The sequence below is a fragment of the Octopus sinensis genome, linkage group LG5 (genome assembly GCF_006345805.1).
Source record: "Octopus sinensis linkage group LG5, ASM634580v1, whole genome shotgun sequence".
Lineage (NCBI taxonomy): Eukaryota > Metazoa > Mollusca > Cephalopoda > Octopoda > Octopodidae > Octopus > Octopus sinensis.
The window spans coordinates 75035690-75056710 of record NC_043001.1 but is presented as its reverse complement, the minus strand read 5'-3'; the positions used below and the strand labels follow the sequence as shown (position 1 = coordinate 75056710).

Genomic DNA, 21021 nt, shown 5'->3' with positions numbered 1-21021 from the left:
TTATTAATATTTTAGTAATTGTTTATATTATTATCATCATTCAAATGCCAGTGAGACTGACTTCACCTTCCATTTTTTTTTTGGTTGTAAGAGTGTCAATGTAATAAAAATACCAGTCAAGTGCTGGTGTTGATGTAATTGATGTGCCCCTCTTCTCCAAATTACTGACCTTGTGCCAAAACTTAAAACTATATTTTTGTTACCTGTGTTCTGAGATCAAATTCCACCAAGGTTGACTTTGCCTTTCATTCTTTTGGGGTCAATAAACTAAGTACCAGTGAAACACTGGGGTCAATGCAATTGATTAGTTCCCTCCCACAAATTTCAGGCCTTATGCCTATAGTAGAAAGGATTATTATTATTATTTTGGTGAGCTGACCAAATTGTAAGCATGCTGAACAAAAAGCAGTGCAGACAAAACACCTTGCTGTATATAATCAAAGATTTTTGTTCTGGGTTCAAATCCTGCTGAGGACAACTTTGCCTTTCACCCTACCAAAGATCAATGTAATCGAATATAGCCCCTCCCCTTAAATATTTGAGACCTTGTGTATATGTTAAAAATGAATATTAGTAAGAGGATAGTGAACTGGCTGACAGATCTGCAGTATTTAGCTACAGTCATTTATGCTTCAAATTTAAATCTCATACAGGCTGCTTTCACTTTTCACCTTTTCATAGGTCACTAAGATGAAGTTTTACCAGCCCCAAAAACCCAACAGAATCTACTATACCTCTTCCTCCCACTAAATTTGAAGTCCTGTATGTGTGTGAAAATTCATAGTTGTTGAAGACACAAGAATGATTGTGTGGTTTAGACATTTGCTTCCCAACCATGCAATTTTGTGTTCAGTTCCACTGCGAGAGCCTCGAGCTGGCCAAAGTCTTGCGAGTAGATTTGGTAGACAGAGACTAAAAGAAGTGTATGTGTGCGTGTGTGTGTGTGTGCGCGCGCGCTTTCTTGCCTTGATACAATATAATAGTGGCAAATGGTGGTGCCGTTTATTATTAGACTGTGGCCATGCTGGTGCACAGAAAAGTGAAAGTTAAAATAATAAGTTATATCAGTTTCGAAAGTTGGCCCTTATGCTGGACTGAATGCAAATTCTGATTTGGAGTTAACTATAGATGCAGGCATGGTTGCATAGAAAGAAGCTTGCTTCCCAACCACATGGTTCTGGGTTCAGTCCCAGTGATACCTTGGTTAAGTGTTGTCCTTTATAGGACTGGGCCAACCAAAACTTTGTAAGTGGGTTTGGTAGATGGAAACTGAAAGAAGCTCGTCGTGTGTGTGTGTGTGTGTTTTGTCCCCCACCACTGCTTGACAACTGGTTTGGTTTGTTTATGCCCCTATAACTTACCGGTTCAGCAAAAAGAGATTCATAGAATAAGCATCAAGCTTTAAAAGAAAAAGTACTGGGGTAATTCATTCCACTACAAATTCTTCAAGGCAGTGCCCCTGCATAGCTGCGATCTAATGACTGAAAAAGTACTTAAATGGTTGCATGGCCTGCTAGAAATAGCAGCCAAATCGTCCCCAAATCACACCCTCCCTTTTACAAAGAGAAAATACATATGGATAACACAGTCATGGATGACGCTATAAAAAGGTGGGGGAAGATGTGCTGATCACAGCAGGAATGTCCAGCCAAAAAAGAATAACACCTATTACTCCTTATAGGAGTAGACAGCACTATAAACATTCACTACTTTCTGACAGATGGTACAAACGTCTAGTGAACGACAGCTCATAAAGGGACGTAACTCACGACAGCAAGACATTTAACAGATTACCAATTCTGTAGTACACCAACAGACACAAGGCCTCCAATTTGTGAGTGCAAGTGTGTAATCAATTTAACTGAGGCCAATACCAAACTACTGACTGCAAAACTCAATACAAAAAGAATATTTAGTTTAGTAACTATCATTTTTAATGCAGCAAAACTAATCATAATAAATCTCATTTGTTTCAATTGCTGGACTGCAGCCATGCAGTGACACCACCATGAAAGGTTTAGGCAAACAAATCGACCCCAGGACAAATAAATATATATATATATATATATATATATATATATATATATATACACTTGGAAGAGGATGCATGGCGTTCCATCATACAATAACAAAATAATAAATAAAACATATGCATATATACATACATATATGTACGTACCTACATCTATATGTATATATACATGCATATATGGGTACAGGATACAAAAAACAACGTCGAACACAATGAGAAACGAAAACATAAAAACAGAACCATGGAAACGGACATTTTTTTAAACAACGAAAAAACAGGGTACAAGACATGCAACACAAGGAAAATTCCCTTTCTTCAGTCGCCTCCATTTCGTCTACTCCGTGTTTCGAAGGTAAAGGCGAGACACGACTTTGGTGAAACATACGCCATAGAAACCGGGCCCATGAGCCTGGCTAGGTTTGAAAAGGGCACATAAATAAATAGAATGATGATGAAGACTTCTGATATAGACACAAGATTGAAAAAAGATGGGGTACTTGAATGTAGTAGCCTTCATGACTATCCCAATCATGCTAGCAATATAAAGGAAACAATATGGCTTCAATTAAGAAGCAGAACCAGTCTGTGGCTTATTGACCAGAACTTTACTGCTTACTCCATAATATTTCACCACAAAGTCTCAAATGTGCTATGGCTGGAGTAGAATCAACACCAGTATTTCATGGATATTTCATCAAATATAAAACAAAGAAATGCTAAATTAAACTCAGACGGATTTGCTCTCAAAATACACTGGGATAAACGGTGACATGTTTACAACACAAGGGTGGTTTTATACATTAGCACCCACCCACATGCTTTTAAATGATGGGATTAAGTCCATTAAATTAACACTGAGTACCTCAATTAAGTCAAAGTTAACATCAATGACGGTGAAATTCAATATAAAGGGACATAACTCAATATTGGAGGCAAATTAGTTCATTATTGTTTACCCCACTCCGACATCTTAATAATAATGAAGTAAAGGGGTTAGTTGATTACATCAACTGAAACACTCAACTGGTACTTATCAACTGTGAAAGGATAAAAGGTAAAGTTGATCTCAGCAGTTCTTCCAAATCAACATATCTACAGATCCTGCCAGCTTGGCATCTTAATAATAATTCTTTCTACTAAAGGAACAAAGCTTGAAATTCTGGGGAAGTTGATTACATTGACCCTTGGAAGGATGAAAGATAAAGTTGACCTCAGTGGAATTTGAACTCAGAACAGCCAAAATGCTAATAATAGTTTCAAATTTTGGTACAAGGCCAGCAATCATGGGAGGGGGGGCAAGCAAGTCAATCACAACAACCCCCAGTACTCAACTGGTACTTATTTTATTGACCCCAAAAGGATGAAAGGTAAAGTCAACCTCGGCAGAATTTGAACTCGGAATGTAAACAGACAAAATACCACTAGGCATGCTTATATTTCTGCCAGTTTGCTGCCTTAATATATATATGTATGTGTGTGTGTGTGTGTGTGTGTGTGTATATATATATATATATATATATATATATATATATATATATATATATATATTATATATATATATATATATATACACACATACATATATATACACACACACACATACATGCATATCACAGTAATAATAATCCTTTCTACTATAGGCACAAGGCCTGAAATTTGGGGGAAGGAGCTAGTCGTTTAAATCGACCCCAGTGCTCCACTGGTACTTTTTCATCAACCCCAAAAAGATGAAAGGCAAAGCTGACCTCCACAGAATTTGAACTCAGAACGTAAGGATGGACCAAATGCTGCTAAACATTTTGTTCAGCATGCTTAAAAATTCTGCCAGCTTGGTGCTTTAATAATAAATAATAATAATAATAATAATGATGATAATAATAATAATAATAATGGTGGTGGTGGTTTCAAATTTTGCCACAAAGAGGCAGGTGATGATGAGTTAATTACATTGACCACAATGTTCAACTGGTACTTCTTTTATCAACCCTGAAAGGATGAAAGGCAAAGTTGACCTTGGCAGAATGTGAACTCAGAATGTAGCAATGGGCAAAATACCGCTAAGCATTTCATCTAACACGCTAACAATTCTGCCAGCTCGCCACCTTAATAATAATAATGATGATGATTTCTACCATAGATATAGGGCAAAACATTCTGGAGACAGGGAGTAGTTGATCAAATCAACTGAAATATTTGGCTGTTATCAACCCCATAAGAATGAGAGAAAAAAATTAACCACAGCAAGATTTGAACACAGAATGTCAAGAGTCATAACTAAATACATCAAGGCATCTTGTCAGATACTCTATGACTCTGCCATCAAACCCCAGCATTTGCCTGGTACTTATTTTATCAACCCCTGAGAAAATGAAACTAAAAGTTGACCTAAGCAAGATTTAAACTTGATAAACTACATGCTTTTACAAAAAATAGAAAGTAATATCTTTACATTCCTATCACAGTTAAAAATTGAACACAGTTTTGCTATAATGGTTGACAACTAAAATATTCTTTCTTAAAAAAAAATTGAAAAAAAATGAGATTAGATTAATTTAAAGCTTAACAGTTTATATGGAGGAAGGATATGAAAATTCAGTTTGTAAAATTTTAAAAATGAAATTAAGAAAGGTAAAAAAAACTGGTCTGAAAGCTATTAAAATGTTTGGTTTTTTTTTTTTTTTTTCTCCAATGGACAAAAATTTACGTTAAAAAAATGGTGAAAATAATTTTTCAACAAAAAAAACATTTGTTCTTAGTAATTTTGATGAAGATTTGTTATTTTAATATCTGAAAATTCTGTTTGCTTTGCTTTGCTTTGCTTTCTGTAGTGAAATAAGAATCCTTGAGAATGAAAGAAAAAAATAATAAAATGAGAAAAATACAGTGGTGAAGAGTACAAAAAAAATAGTAAAATGAATAAATAAATAAGAGAGAAGCCTTCTCTTCATGTTGTTCTGAATGACAGCAGTGGATGGTGAGAACAGGCAGCAATGGATAAATGTAAAATGGATGATAAGACAGTCCAGATGATGATACTGATGATGATATTTTGATGAGTGGTTCAATGAATGGAGAGAGAGAGAAAGAGAGGGAAGTATTTGTATCTGTTTCACTGAGACAAAGTCTTGAACACTCATGGATGGTTCTTACAGCTTAATTTTCCACAGACCAAAGAGTAGGATGAAACACATTTTGTCTTGAACGAGGCTGCTGGAAGTGATAAGGGCTGCCTGAAATCAGAAAGGAAATAGATATAATGCCATCAAATTAATAATTTGTTAAAGTGATAAACGTAGATATGAATATGTGTGCATGCAGACAAATATATATACGTATATGGCTACGAAATAAGTTTCACAATTATATGGATTTTGGTTCAGTTCCATTGCATTCCACCATTGGCACGAGTTTTCCACAATAGATGTGGGTCTACCAATACTTTGTGAGTGAATTTGGTAGATGGAAACTGAACAAATTACCTCATGTGTGTATGTAGCGTATGTGTATACACAAGTTCCATCCACTGGAAGAGGGAGACGAAGGAAGATATGGGACAAAGTATTGAAGGCCTATCTCAAGACACTGAGCCTTGCAAAGGCGATGACTAAGGATTGAGATATCTGGGGCCTTGCTATACTCATGACCCATTCGCCACAGCAGAATTGATACTAGTGCTGGTGCCACATTAACATACAAAGAGAAATATGCTTGCACACATAAATAGAATGAAAGGGAGAGAAAGGAAATAAGGAAGAAAAAGGGAGAGAAATACTAGTTTCAAATTTTGGCACAAGGCCAGCAATTTCAGGGAATGGGGTAAGTCAATTACATCGACCCCAATGTTCAACTGGTACTTATTTTATCAACCTTGAAAGGATGAAAGGCAAAGTCAACTTTGTCAGAATTTGAATTCAGAACATTAAGTTGGAGGAAATACCACTAAGCAATTTTTCCAACACAGTGACAATTCTGCCAGCTCACCACCTTCAGAGGGAGAGAAATATTAAAACATGTAACATCAAATAAGTCAGTGTTGAATTAACGATACCAAATAAATGGTACCAAAACAACTGTACCAAAATGTCTCATCCAGTCATTCTATGCAATTTAAAGATGATACCATAACAAAATCCCTTCCTTCTAGTTTATATGCAATTCTAATAATTACTATTTCATCGCATTTCAGACATAATAGAACTTACCTGAAGAATTGAAAGACCTATGAAACAGCTGACTTGTATTTCTAATGCTTTGGGGAGTCTCTTCCGGATAACGATTTCTTTGCACTTCTTTGGGTGTTAGAATGGGTGAATGTGGAGAACTGTTTTTGTATTGGTGCTGAAGGAAAACATCATGCCTGTCACTGACTCTCTGTGCTCCATACCGTATTTGGTAGGCTGAAGATATAAAAGAACATTACATTATAGTCATCATCTCAAGAATAGTTTCGAACAGACAAATTTCACGTGGCTGAGCAGTTAAGAAGCTTGCTTCCCCACCACATTGTTTCAGATTCGGTTCTATTCTACTGTGTAGCATCTTGGTCAAGTGTCTGCAACTACAGTCCTAGGTTGACCAAAGCCATGTGAGTAGATTTGATAGACAGAAACTGGAAAAAGGCCTTCATATATATATATATATTATATATATATATATATATATTATATATATATATATATATATGTAATTTGTTCTAGAACAATCCAAGGAAAGATCATTATCACTGGCATATAAATTTATGACTCATAAGTTCCAACACATGAATCTCTTGGCCCTTGAGTTACTCTGTAACTTCTGCTAATTATTAATAAACACACGTATAACTACCAAATATACTCATTAGGCTTTGGTAGATTCAGAGCTATAGTACAAGACACTTGCCCAAGGTGTCACACAGTGAAACTGAACCCAAACGCAGAAGAATGAGAGGCAAGCTTCCTAACCACACAGCCATGCAGTCAGAAAGGAAATATTGAACTTGCAGCTGAGAATATAAACAAGAGACAGCAGATTAATGACTCTAGTCATCGTAAATCTTCCTATCTCTAATACAATCTGTTTCTACAGCCTCATTATCTTTATGACAGAACTGATAAAGCAGTAAACAAAATACCACATGACATTTAGTTTCTTCTTTTTTAAGTTTCAAGTTCAAATCTTCCTGGACTTACACAATTCTGCCTTTTTTTTCGAGAGTCGATAAAATAAGTCCAAGTAATGTAATAGAGTTAATTTAATCAATTACACATCCTCTCCCCAAACATTTGTGGCCTTGTGTCTATATTAGATATTACTTAGAAATCAATTGAGACATCCAGAATAGTTATCTATAACCCCTCTATCAATGGTCATCACTCACAACGAGCATGACCTGGGAACACTTTTGGTAATTGTTTTAGGTGTCTCTGTACACATGAGTATATATTCTCACCCTCTTGGTCCTCACTCATTCCAGTGAACCACTGAGGATGTGAAAGCTGGTGGAAGGCGAGAGAAGCATTACAAGCTGCAGCTAAAACATATTTCACATGAAATGCAGTGCCTTGCTCAAGAACACAATACACTTCTTACTTCAGGAATTGAACCTACAACCTTATGATCATGAACCCAATATTCTAACCACTATACCACACCCTTTCACAATTACAAACAGATGGAGGTAAAACAGATACAAATATAAATGTATACAACAATAATGGTAAAAATCATACCTAAAGCCAAAATCAAAAAGAATGCAATTATGAAGAGTAAAATGAGAAACCAGAATGTTTGGCTGGTTGTCACCTCTGTGAAGGATCGGTCTTTGTTTTTGGAATCTGTAATGTATAAAAAATAAAAATAATAAAAAATATCTAAATTAAATGAATTTGTTATTTTAAATAAAGACTTCTCTTTGGAAAATTGACATAACTAAGTTCAGGCTTTTATTTTTTTTAAATTCAAACATTCAATATTTGACTTACAAGATATACACTGATAATTTATCTAAACAATAACACTACTTCTATATGAAACGGAAACATTGATAGATCGAGTGAGTGATGAAACAGAAAATAAACAGGTTTGTTTATTCATTTAATGTCCAGTTTTCCATGCAAACATGGGTTGGACAGGTAACTTATTTGACACAGGATTTATAGCCAGATATTCTTCCTGTTACCAATGTTGATATGGCTTTCAAGCAAAGGATTTTTCTTATATAATTCAACAGGACCTTGGAAGCACAAAGTGATTGGCCATTATATAAAGAAGGAATATCATCAAGTCTCCATTTCACTCAGATGATGACAAGTGAAGCTGTGAGAGATTAACATTCATGCATATTCTCTTGCATGCTCTCACACACATGCATACACACATATACAGCAGACTTCTTACAGTTTCTGTCTACCAAATCAACTTACAAGGCATTAGTCAGCTCAGTGCTACATAAGACACTTGCCCAGGGGTCACACACTGTGGGACTAAAGCCAAAAGAATGTGGTTGCAAAATGAACTTGTTACCACAAAGTCATGTCTGCAACATCCTCATCAATGTCATTTAACATCTGTCTCTCATGTTGGCATGAGTTGGCTGGTTTGATGGGATCCAATGAGCCAGAAGACTGCCTCAAATTCCAATATCTGCTTTGCCATTATTTCTACAGCTAAATGTCTTTCCTAAGGACAATCATTTACGGAGTGTTCTGGGTACTTTTATCCATGGCACAAGCACTGGTAACTTGCAAAACAAGAACCTCTTAACAGAGTGGAGAGTGGAGTGCAGTTATGATGGAGGTAGCTTTATGCCAGGTGTTGGGAGGCTAAAGTTTAAAAGAAGGACGGAAACAGGTGTTTTGCTGGAGACAAAATACATGGCAACCCCATCTGGAAAGGATAAAACAATGGTCAAGATGAGGTGACAGGACATATCCTTCATGTAAAAGACAGTCAATATAAGAGAGAATAGAGTCAGAAGATCATGTATGGGTGGATGGGTAAATTCATAAGAGTGTGAAAGAAGAATGACAGATGGTTAGAGATAGGGATAGTGGTGAATGTGGTAACTGGTGAACACAGGTGGAGGCATGGTCAACGGCACATTCTAGTTTGAGGAGGAAGGTAAAGGAAGATAAGAGTGGGTCAGGAAGGAGGAGGTAATAAGTGACACTACATAAGAAGGATGGAAGATGGAGATCAACAGAGGATATTAAACCAGAGCTCCTCTCACAAAAACATTTCAATCTGTGCAAGCATGGGTGGGTGGTTAAGAAGATTTTTTTTTTTAACTACGCTGTTTCAGATTCAGTGCCACTTGTACCTTGTACAAGTGTATTCTACAGTAGCTCTGGGCCAACCAATGTCTGAGTGAATTTGGTAGATGGAAACTGTGTGTGTGTGTGTGTGTGTGTGTGTACATGCATGCACACATACATTTGTCTTTCACCAATGCTCAACAACTGGTGTTTGTTTACTTCACTGTAACTTAACAGTTTGGTAAGAGACTGATAGAATAAGAATAAGAACCAGATATAAAATTGATTTGTTCAACTAAATCCTTTAACCCTTTAGCATTGAAACTGACCATATCGGGCCAAAATGATCTACTTGTTTTAATTTTAAACTGGCCAGATCCAGCCTCTTCCACTTACCCTACAATATTATAGTGGCAGTGTGGATAGTGGCGCAGGAGTGGCAGTGTGGATAGTGGCGCAGGAGTGGCTGTGCGGCAAGTAGCTTGCTTACCAACCACATAGTTCCAGGTTCAATCCCTCTGCATGGCCCCTTGGGCAAGTGTCTTCTACTATAGCCTCAGGCCGCCCAAAGCCTTGTGAATGGATTTGGTAGATGGAAACTGAAAGAAGCCTATCGCGTATATGTATGTGTGTGTGTGTGTGTGTGTGTGTGTGTGTGTATGAATATGTTTGTGTGTCTGTCCCCTACAACATCGCTTGACAACCGATGCTGGTGTGTTTACATCCCTTAGCAGTTCAGCAAAAGAGACCGATAGAATAAGTACTAGGCTTACAAAGAGTAAATACTGGGGTCGATTTGCTCGACTAAAGGCAGTGCTCCAGCATGGACACAGTCAAATGACTGAAGCAAGTAAAAGAGTAAAAGAATCACATAATTGAAATCTTAAAGCTAGAAGGTAATGCATGACTAATTCATATCAATGTAAATAATTGTTACATTTGACAGAGAAACCTGAATGCTAAAGGGTTGAGGTGGTGCCCCAGCATTGCCACAGTCCAATGACTGAGACAACAAAAAAGAAAAAGAAACATGCAAATCATCAAAACCGAAATACATACCTGAAACAATCTGTTTATTGTCAGTCAGTTTAATGTAGACTGGAATGTGGACATGTTGGCCAGTGAGAGGACAAGAAAAGTCTAAATAGAGATCAGTGCGAAGACGGTCCCATACTGCGCTGACATCACGTAGACGGACAAGGTAGACTATAATAGATGTGGTTATATCAGGCTGAGGAGGTAAAACTTCAATAAAGGACGGGTCACTGGCAGTCACCTTTAAAACAAAGATTTTATATTGTTAATTACATCATCATCATTGTGCTAACATCCACTTTTTCATTCTTGCATGTGTCAGACAGAATTCATTGAGGTACATTTTCTACAGCTGAATGCCCTTCCTGCTGCCAACCTTCACCTATTTCCAAACAAGGAAATGTTTCCCCATAGCCTGACATGCTTTTGCAAAATATTGGCAATAAATGAGACTGCATGTATGACAGTGACAGTTGTTTACAACTATCACATAAGGAAGCGCACACACACACAAATAGGTTTCTCTCAGTTTCTGTCAACCAAATTCACTCACAAAGCTTTGGTTAGCCAGGGCTATAACAAAAGATACTTGCTGAAGATGCCATGCAGTAGAACTGAATTTGAAACCATATAGTTGGGAAGCAAACACAGTCATGCCTTCCCCATATATATATATATATATATGTGAAGGTGCATGGCTCAGTGGTTAGAGCATCGAGCTAACGATCGTGAGGTTGTCAATTCGAATCCCGGACCGGGTTGCATGTTGTGTTCTTGAGCAACACACTTTATTTCATGTTGCTCCAGTTCACTCAGCTGTAGAAATGAGTGGCAACGTCACAGGTGCCAAGCTGTATCGGCCATTGCCTTTCCCTTGGATAACACTGGTGGAGTGTAGAGGGGAGGCCGGTATGCATGGGCGACTGCTGGTCTTCCATAAACAACCTTGCCCGGACTAATGACTGGGAGGGTAACTTTCTAGGTGCAAACCCACAGTCAGTCATGACCGAAGGGGGGTCTCAGCATATATATATATGTGTGTGTGTGTGTGTGTGTGTATACACACACAATATATATTTACATACACACACAAACACCAAGTATATCTTTCAAAGCAACCAATATATTATTTAAGACTACAGAATGAGAAAAACTCTATGTAAGAAATAGTTGCCTATATGTAGAAACAACCCAAAGTGACAGAAACAAAACATTGAAATTAGTAAAAATACTCTTAAACCATAAACTCAAAGTCAATGAAATGTGTTAGATGAAGAAGCAGAGACTAAGCAAATAGTAACACCATCATCATCAACATTTAATGTACACAATTACATTTTAATAAAAAGCATTTACTGAAGGAGTGAATTTAAATACTATCTATTGAAAGAGTATAAATTTAGAGAAAAGAACCAAATCAAAATTTTGGTAATAAGAAAGAAATAACTTACTAAAATGTGTTCAAATAGAGCTGATATAGTTGAGAGTCTTAGAGTTGATTGGGGATTAGTAGTAGAAAGATAGAGTTCAAGAGAATGGATATGAAATCCTGGATAGAAAGGTAATGTCTCTGAGTGTGCAGATACGACAGGTTGGTTCTCCTCACTTGGAATGGTCACATGGACAATGACATTACTCATTAGTGTCGTTAAAGACAGTCCCAGATTTTTACTCTCCACTGTCAATTTACATACAAAATTGCCTACAAAGAAACGAAAATATAAAAAAGGGGTTTGAAGACACACAATACACACATACATGTAAACACATAAAATAAAAATATTTTCAATAGCCTATCTTTAACTCTTTAGTGTTTAAATCAGCCATATCCAACCAAAATGTTCTACCTGTTTCATGCTCAAACTGGTCAGATCTGGACTTTCACACCTACCTTGCAATGTCATTCTTAAAATAGACAACTACATCATCGATATCTCAAAGCTACAAGGTAATGTGAGGTTAATTCAAAACAATGTAATTAAATAAACATTACACTTGACAGAGTAATACAAATGCTAAAAGATTAATGTGTTGCCAAGTAAAAAATATGTTGAAAGTCAGTATATAACTTCTGTGACAGCAGTACAAACTGATTCTTTTTATTAGTCATTCATATAATAAAATGATTAATAAAGAGTTACCACATTGTTCCTTTTCCAAATTTACATTTACTGCATAGAGACTCCACCATCTAGTGCTCATACTGTAAAGTGGTTGGTTAAAAGAGTAGAGAAAGTGCAGGATTGTAAGGTCCTGCTAGTCCAATCTTGCCAAAGAACTATTTCAGTATCTTTCAGTGCCATGAGAAAATGCACCCAGCACACTGTGTACTGTGAAGAGGTTGGCAATAAAAAGCATATCCAGCCAAATGACAAGTATAAACACTTAGTTTCTGTGAATTGTAGCACCCAATGAGAGAGAACTCATTCAACTCATGCTAACATGGAAAGCAGATCTATGATGACAATGATTTTATATGGATGTAGCATAAATGTTTACAAGTTGAAATAAATAAAAAATAAAACAGGAAACTTACCAGAATATTCATCAAAATCAGGAAGAACTGTAAATAAATTCTCTGCTGTTATATCCTGAAGCTCACTGGTAAGTTCAACATGACAAATGAAGGGCAGAATTGCTTTAGCAAGACTGTCTGCCACAAGGGATGCCGGACAATTTCCTCCTGTTAATATAAACATGCAAAAGAAATAAGAACAAAATCAAAAGTAATAAGATAAATAGCAATAAAACTAAGTGAACCAGGAAACCCAAATCCTTGCCATTTCTCATATTTCTCACCAACTATCTCCAACCAACAGTGATGATGACCAACCCATCTCACTTTGTCATCCAACATACATCATCTCTTTGTAGCATATCCTTACAGATCTTTCATCCTACATAATCTTTAACTTCTTTCAATCACTGAACTGCAGCCATGTTAGGGCACCACCGTGAAGTATTTTAGCTGAACACATTGAGCCCAGTACATATGTTTTCTAAGTCATATACTTATTCTATTGGGTTCTTTTGTTGAACTGCTAAGTTAGAAGGGCACACACACACACACATATATATATATATATATATATATATATATATATATATATATATATATATACATACATGCTGTATACATACTCATCATTGATGCACCAGGTGGAATTGAGGAAAATGTGTAGGCCTTTGAGAAATAATAAGCTATTTATAAAAGATATGTTGAAGAACTCATTACTTGGATGCAGATGCTAGCAAACATCTCTAGAAGCAACGTGCCAAATACTTTAGCATTCTTCCTAAGTCCTCATCCTCAGGGCTGCTAAATTTAAAATGTTGGTAGAATGAAACACTAGTCAAGTGAGATTGTTGAAATGCTAGAGGAGAAAGCATGCAGATGTGTACAGTGTACAAGAGGTAAAAGGGTGAGGAGCCTCAACTAGATACACATGGACTAGGAATACCTTTACCCCTTGGTTTCCCTATCGATAAACTGCTACAACCATCCCCCAGTAACACCTCTTTCTATCTGTTCATTCTTTCATCCTAGCTCAACCTCACTTCTCTTAGTATAGCACCCCACTCTCACCATCCTACTACAGCATCACCCTGTCACATCTCTCTGTACTAGTCAACATTTTACATCAGTGGTTCCCATACTTTTTCAGGCTTTTGCCTCTTGTTGCTCAGGCCACATTCCTAGCAGCCCGCTCACTCACCAGCACAAATATAGACCACTTTCTGTAGTCAATTCAAAACAAGTGTATTTCACAAATAAAACCTTTTTTTTTTTTGCACATCCATTGCCCCCTTTTTAGCCACCCAACTTGCCCAACTTTTCTTCAATACCTGCTGGATCTTTCCACCACTTCCAAGGGGACAGTACTGCCCACTTTGGCACTGTTTTACATGAAGCTGAAAGAGTTGAAAAACAAGAGAACAGGAAATCTTACCTATGAAGCTTTTCTGATGACTCAATTTCACAGGGAAAAGATAAACTTTTTGATGACCAACATTTGACACAAATGCTGTAGTGTTTTCCAGAAAGATTTCACCAACGGCTTCAACCACTACCTGCAATCAATAAAAATAAAATATCATGATGAAGTAAGTTTTAATGAAGAAATTAGTTTTTCTTCCATCTTTTGCTTGTTTCAGTCATTGGACTACAGCCATACTGCAGTACTTAAATCCACCACAGTACTCATATTTTTAAGCTTGGTGTTTATTCTTTAAGTCTCCTTTTGCTGAACTGCTAAGTTAAGGGGACCTAACCAAACCAACACTGACTGTCAAATGGTGGTGGAACAAACACAATGACATGAATACACACACACACAACAGGCTTCTTTGAGTTTCCATCTACCAAATCCTCTCACAAGAATTTTGGTTGGTCCAGGGCTATAGTAGACAACAGTTGCCCAAGGTGCCATGCAGTGGAACTGAACCCAAAACAATGCATTGGGAAGCTAGCTTCTAACCAACTAGTCATGCCTGCAATGACTACGAGATTAACCTATTAGCATTTAAACTGGCCATATCAGGTTCAAACATACTAGTTTCATGTTCAGATTAATCAGATCCTGCCTCTCACACCTGCCCTACAATGTCATTCTGAAAACAAGCAATCACTTCATAGATAATGCATGATTAATTCAAAACAATGTGAATAAATAAACATTACATTTGACAGAGTAATCTAAATGCTAAAGGATTGGCTCTAAAAATGATAATGGATCAATAATTATGTAAAAACGAAATCGAAATCAAATTGGATGACTGCCATCCATGCTAGTGGAGCGCTAAGAGTACTATAGGAGTGAGATCGTTACCAGAGCAACAAGCTGGCCTCCGTGCCGATGGCACGTTAAACACACCATTTGAGTGTGATCATTACCTGTGTCGCCTTACTAGCACTTGTGCTGGTGGCATGTGAAAAAACATTCGAGCGAGGTTGTTGCCAGTGCTGCTGGACTGGCTCCAGTGCAGGTGGCACATAAAAAGCACCATTTGAGCATGGCCGTTGCCAGTACCACCTGACTGGCCCTTGTGCCAGTGGCACGTAAAAGCACCCACTACACTCTCAGAGTGGTTGGCATTAGGAAGGGCTTCCAGCTGTAAAAACTCTGCCAGATCAGATTGGAATCTGGTACAGCCATCTGGTTCGCCAGTCCTCAGTCAAATCGTCCAACCCATGCTAGCACGGAAAGCGGACGTTAAACGATGATGACGATGATGATGGATCGATAATTATGTAAAAAAAAACAACAACAATAGTTTCTGATTAAGGTAAAAGGCCAGCAATTTTGAGGGGAGAGGTAAGTTGATAACATTGACCCCAACACTTGACTCGCAGTTATTTTATCAACCCTGAAAAGATGAAAATGACCCTAATAATTGACTGGTTCTCTATTTAACAGACTCTGAAATGATGGAAAGCAAAGTGAACCTCAAAGGGATTCAAACTCAGAATGCAAAGAGCTGGAAGAAATGCCACCAAGCATGTTTTCTGACATGCTAATGATTCTGCCAATCCACTGAAATTAATAATAGGGATGATGCTGACAATGACAACGGTGATAATAATGATGACAATAAGGATAAAGAAATTGAATTCATTACCTCTGTAACAATATTCAAATCAGATGACATATTGAAGGTGACGTAAGATTTACCAATGTTGGTGGCAACAGCCACACCAGTGTCTTGGTTAATGGTAATGGCACCACTTGAACTGGCCCACATACCTTTCAAACCTGAAAACGGTAAATAAACACATTGTAAATGTCATTTTACAGAATCTGAACACAGAGTTAAACATGTTTAGATATGTTTATAGAAGGCAGTACATGCTTTTTTTTTGTGTGTGTGTGCATGCATGTAAGCATTTGTTTGTAAAGAGAGAGAGAAAGAGAGTGAGTAGATATCTACAGAGGGTTGAACATGTTTAGATGTGTTCATACAGAGCTGGACATGAGTAGATGCATCCATAAGAGGGCTGAATATGTTTAGATGTGTACACAGAGAGCTAGAGATGTTTAGACATGTCCACACAGCGCTGAACATGTTTAAATGTGTCTACTGAGAGTTAAACATGTTTAGATGGCTTAAAGAAGAAAGTCTGAGATCCCCCTTTCAGAACTTATAAGCAAGTTCTGGCAACAAGTCTTTAAAAATAAAAAACTGAACATGGAAATTATCAAACAGCTTTACAAATAATATTTACCTTTTGATGAAGACAATGGAACATCAAAACAGAAAATCTGTCCAAATTTCATGGTAGCCATCTGTGGGATAATGGCTTGTTTCACAGGGATATTGATGTAATCTGCCAGCTTACGATCATCGGCATTCCAAACCTTATCAAAAAAAATGTAAAAGAAAATTATACACAGCCATTTTGTCTTCCTGCTAATCCTGATAATTCTAAGATTTACAGCAGGTTTAAAGGTACAATACACCACAATGTCAATTCACAAGACAAAGCCCCTCAACTGAGTTTGGGTGTAGTAGTGAGGCAGGTGGCCTTGTGCTAGATGCTAAGAAGCTAAAGTATGATAGATCAAGTGTCTTGATAAAGTGGAGATACATAGCTATTCCAGCTGGAAAGAGAGAAGAGATGGTGGTGACGAGGTGTCTGAGTGCACGAAAGTAGATAAAGAGAGAACAGGGAAGAAGATCAAAAAGGGAGGATGGGTAAGTTGACAAGAGTGTGAAAAGAAAGTGACAAATTGTTTAGAGCTGTAAAGTGGTTGGCATTAGGAAGGGCATCCAGCCATAGAAACCATGCCAAAATAGGCATGGAGCTCGGGTAGCTCTTCAACTGGTCAGCTCCTGTCAAACCGTCCAACCCATGCCAGCATGGAAAATACATGTCAAATGATGATGATATGGATAGAAGGAAATACAGGTGGAGGCATGGTCAATGTGAATAACACTTTGAAGGTGAAGGAAATAGGAGTGGGTCAAGAAGGAAGAAGTGAAACGTGACAGCATAAAACAGAAACAAACTGGTTTTTTTTTAACAATTATGATAAAAAGATAGGGTCAAAATATATATAAAAAATTAAAGAATATTCATAAGATTTTCTGTAAACAGACCTTTAAAAGAGTTTGTCCAGCATTGGTTGTTTTAATCAACAGTGTGTTGTTTTCAGCACCATTAACAATCTGTAGAAGATCATAACTGAAAAAATATTTTTTTTAAATTTAGATCACTTTAAAACAAAAAGTTTGCATGCACCAATATTACAAGTTATGCATGTTTATGCAATGAGTCCTGTATATATGTATGGTATGTAGTTTAAGTTAACACACATATTAGACTAGTCGTATTCTAGACAGATACTTCCGCTTTCTATATATGCAAGCTTAAAATATCATCAGGCATGGAAATTGTAATCAGTGTATATACACATTTACATTTGTGCATAAATATCAACCCCAGCATATATATTTCCTTTCATCAGTTTCAGCCCAAAGCTGTGGCCAGGTTATATAATAGCAGCTAAGCCCGGTTTCACCTGGTCTGTTTGGATGATGTGGCTGTGATCATTTTCGGTTAGGCATAATCTATAACAGCGTTTCTCAACCTTATCATTTTGGGTCCCGTTTTGATTGGAGCCTCCAGCTGTATGAAAATTTCCTGACTCCCACCATCCCCTCATCAGATTGTTCATGGGCCAGCTGGTCTATCTCAGATACATGAGGAGTTGAATTAAATTTTTCATCAACACAGGGAAGCAGAAATAAATTTTTTGATGTCCAAGGGGAGCCGAATCGGGAAAAAGTTTGAGAAATGCTGATCTATAACGATGGTTTTTATTTAGGAACATCATAAAAGTAAGTATAAAGAATGCTAAATATAAAGAAAAGTATGTTTTTTCAAGCAAATACAGTTAGAAAAAATATTTGCCATTTCAAGTCATCACTAAAAACAAAGGTCATCAATTTTTGAATGAAATAATTTTATTTTTTTTAATTCTAAGTTGTAAATTTTGCCTGAGAAATAAAGCAAATAATCACCAAATGCATTGTAAAAAAATCTACAACTCAATAGCAAATATTTCCAAATTGATTAGAAATGCATAAATTTAATAATAATGATGCTAAATAAAATTTGGTCGAGAAATACCAAAGAAATTACTTTATATCAACAAAAAACAGACACATACATTTATAGAGAACAGATTTTACTCAAGTGAAACATACCAAATACACAGAGTTAAAACGCTGTTTAATTATTCTTTTCAGCGTTGAATGTTAACCATCCAACTTCCATTGCACTGACACACATACAGACACACATTCACACACACACCCTTTTACATACACACACATATATATTCAGATTTTAACCGGTTTCATTTATTTTTTTCAGCACACAACTTTCATCATCACACTATCAAGTCTGACATCACCCCATCCTTCCTTATTTATGTATCACCCACTTCCTTTCTCATTCATAAACACAAGAGTGTAATTGTAGTAGATTATCTTGGTAACCAAGGGAGCTAAGAAAAAATATGACGTCACCCCCTTCCTTCCTTATTCATGTATAACCCCTTCCTTTCTCATTCATAAACACAAGATTACGATTATAGTAGACTAGCAGTATCGCCCGGCGTTGCTCAGGTTTGTAAGGGAAATAACTATAAAGCATTTTTAGAGAGTTATAGCCAAAAAATAGCAAAAAAATGGGAAAAAAAATTATGGTAAATTTTTTGATAGTTAAAAAGGTCGAGTTGCGTCCCCTAGACCATCTGTGGTTTGTGTTTCTGATTCTCAACCCCATGTCGAATTTATCGATCTTTTTCAGAACTGGGGGAACTTTTCAAAATTTTCGCTGCGTTAGTTTTGAATTATGACATTGGGTTATGTGTGTGTCAAGTTTCATCAGAATCGGTTGAAAGCCATGGTCAAAGTGAGGGTACAACCAAACAGACACACAGAAACACACACAGACAAACTGCCGTTTATATAGAGAGAGATTATCTCAGTAACCATGGGAGCTATGAAAAAATACAAAGCCCAGCATCACCACCGGATCATTCTACCTATATGTATAGATTTTCGCGCAATTCCACCCAGCCATTTGACCGTGGATCCCAAGACAAGAATGAATCGCCCATGTCAAATTTAAATATATATATATATACGCACACATTTTACTTGTTTCAGTCATTAAATTATGTCCATGTTGGGGCACTGTTTTGAGAAATCTTAGTTGAATTAATTGACCCCAGTAATTATTTTAAGTCTGGTATTTATTCTATTGGTCTCTTCTGCTGAACTTCTACATTACAGGGATGTAAACTCATCAATATCAGTAGTCAAGCAGTGGTAGGAGACAAACAGACACACACAGCGATATGTCTGCATGTGTATGTGTGTGTACACACACACACACGACCGGCTTCTTTCAGTTTCTGTCAACCAAATCCACTTACAATGTTTTGGCTGGCCCAAGGCTATTGTAAAACATACTTTCCCAAGGTGCCCAAGGTGCAATGGGACTTAACTTGGAACCGTGTTTTTGGGAAGCAAACTTCTTACAACACAGTCACATGCACTGATATCACTATATATACTTATAAATAGGAAGAGAAGTATCAAAGGAAGAGAGGAGATATTATATTTATGTATATTAAGGGGTGTATTTCTAAAGATATACTTCGAGAAGAGATGTAGTAGCAGAGCTACAGTACAGTAGAGAATATTCTGACCACCCCAAAACACAATTTGTCACAGGTATTATCTAGTTTCACAGTCATAGACAGTTCTAGTACACAATATACACTAATAGAGAAGTAAAAATATTTTCAAGCTAGAAACAGGTTTAACCCGTTAGCATTTAAACCAGCCAAGTCCAACCCAAATATGCTGTTTTATGTTCCAACCAGTCAGGCCCAGCCTATCACACCTACCTTTCAATGCCATGACAAAATATACAATCACATCATCAAAATTACAAAATTACAAAATAATGCATGATTAATAAAAAATAATTTAAATGAAAAAGTATTACATTTGGCAAAATAATCTGAATGCTAAAGGATTAATCTTAATTGAGTTAAGAAATTTTGGAAGGTAGTAAAGCTTACCGGTTGCATGTGAATTTGGTCTGAATGTTGGTAGCATGGAAGGTGTGACCAATTTCATCATGGAATGACACGTGGATAGATAAAGTGGCACCAAGAGGAAGAGCAGATAGGCTACCACTTTTAGACTTAAAGACAGTGTCAACACTGAGCATTAAGAAGGAGACTGGTTTCACCTTGAAAGAGAAACAATTAAATTTGGGGATTAAAACGTGCACCATCTCCACCAATAAACTGTCCAACCAATGCAAGCATGAAGAAAAAGACATAACAATGATGGTTACGATTCAGTTGCAGAAAACTAAGGCATCAACATATAAAAGTTCTCATAGACAGCTAACCTTGAACCCCTATAATAAACAGTAGCACCACTGAACACCATTGGTCACCTACCTGTACATTAACTTCTTTACCAAACTCGTTGCTAACTCTTACCTTGTCACCAGTACATGGAATGCATGGCTCTCAGAGCTATTCATTTGCCCCAAATGATTTTATCAACCACCAGACGAGAAAATGAAGAATCCAGTCAAAAGCCTTCTCCAAGACAAAAAATGTTAGATAAAGTGGTTTGCTATTGACTAAAAACTTCTCTTGTAGCACCTCACCAAAACAGAGGACA

At 36.8% G+C, this 21021-nt stretch overlaps 1 protein-coding gene across 3 annotated transcripts in view; it reads right to left on the bottom strand.

Moving 5' to 3' along the window:
- The window catches only part of LOC115211868 (nuclear pore membrane glycoprotein 210-like), a 112992-nt gene that overhangs the window by 17358 nt on the left and 74613 nt on the right, over positions 1-21021 (bottom strand). For 2 of the 3 annotated variants that reach the window (XM_029780602.2, XM_029780604.2), the window contains 11 exons: positions 20403-20575; positions 17401-17485; positions 16526-16658; positions 15922-16055; positions 14253-14373; positions 12839-12985; positions 11754-12004; positions 10327-10543; positions 7744-7848; positions 6235-6429; positions 4778-5262 (listed from right to left, as the gene is read on the bottom strand). In XM_029780602.2, the coding sequence (XP_029636462.1) occupies positions 5186-5262; positions 6235-6429; positions 7744-7848; positions 10327-10543; positions 11754-12004; positions 12839-12985; positions 14253-14373; positions 15922-16055; positions 16526-16658; positions 17401-17485; positions 20403-20575 (1638 nt within the window). In that variant the 3' untranslated portion in view covers positions 4778-5185. Of the gene's footprint in view, positions 1-4777; positions 5263-6234; positions 6430-7743; positions 7849-10326; positions 10544-11753; positions 12005-12838; positions 12986-14252; positions 14374-15921; positions 16056-16525; positions 16659-17400; positions 17486-20402; positions 20576-21021 lie in introns of those variants that run through there. The other variant, XR_004999102.1, reaches the window with a different exon arrangement.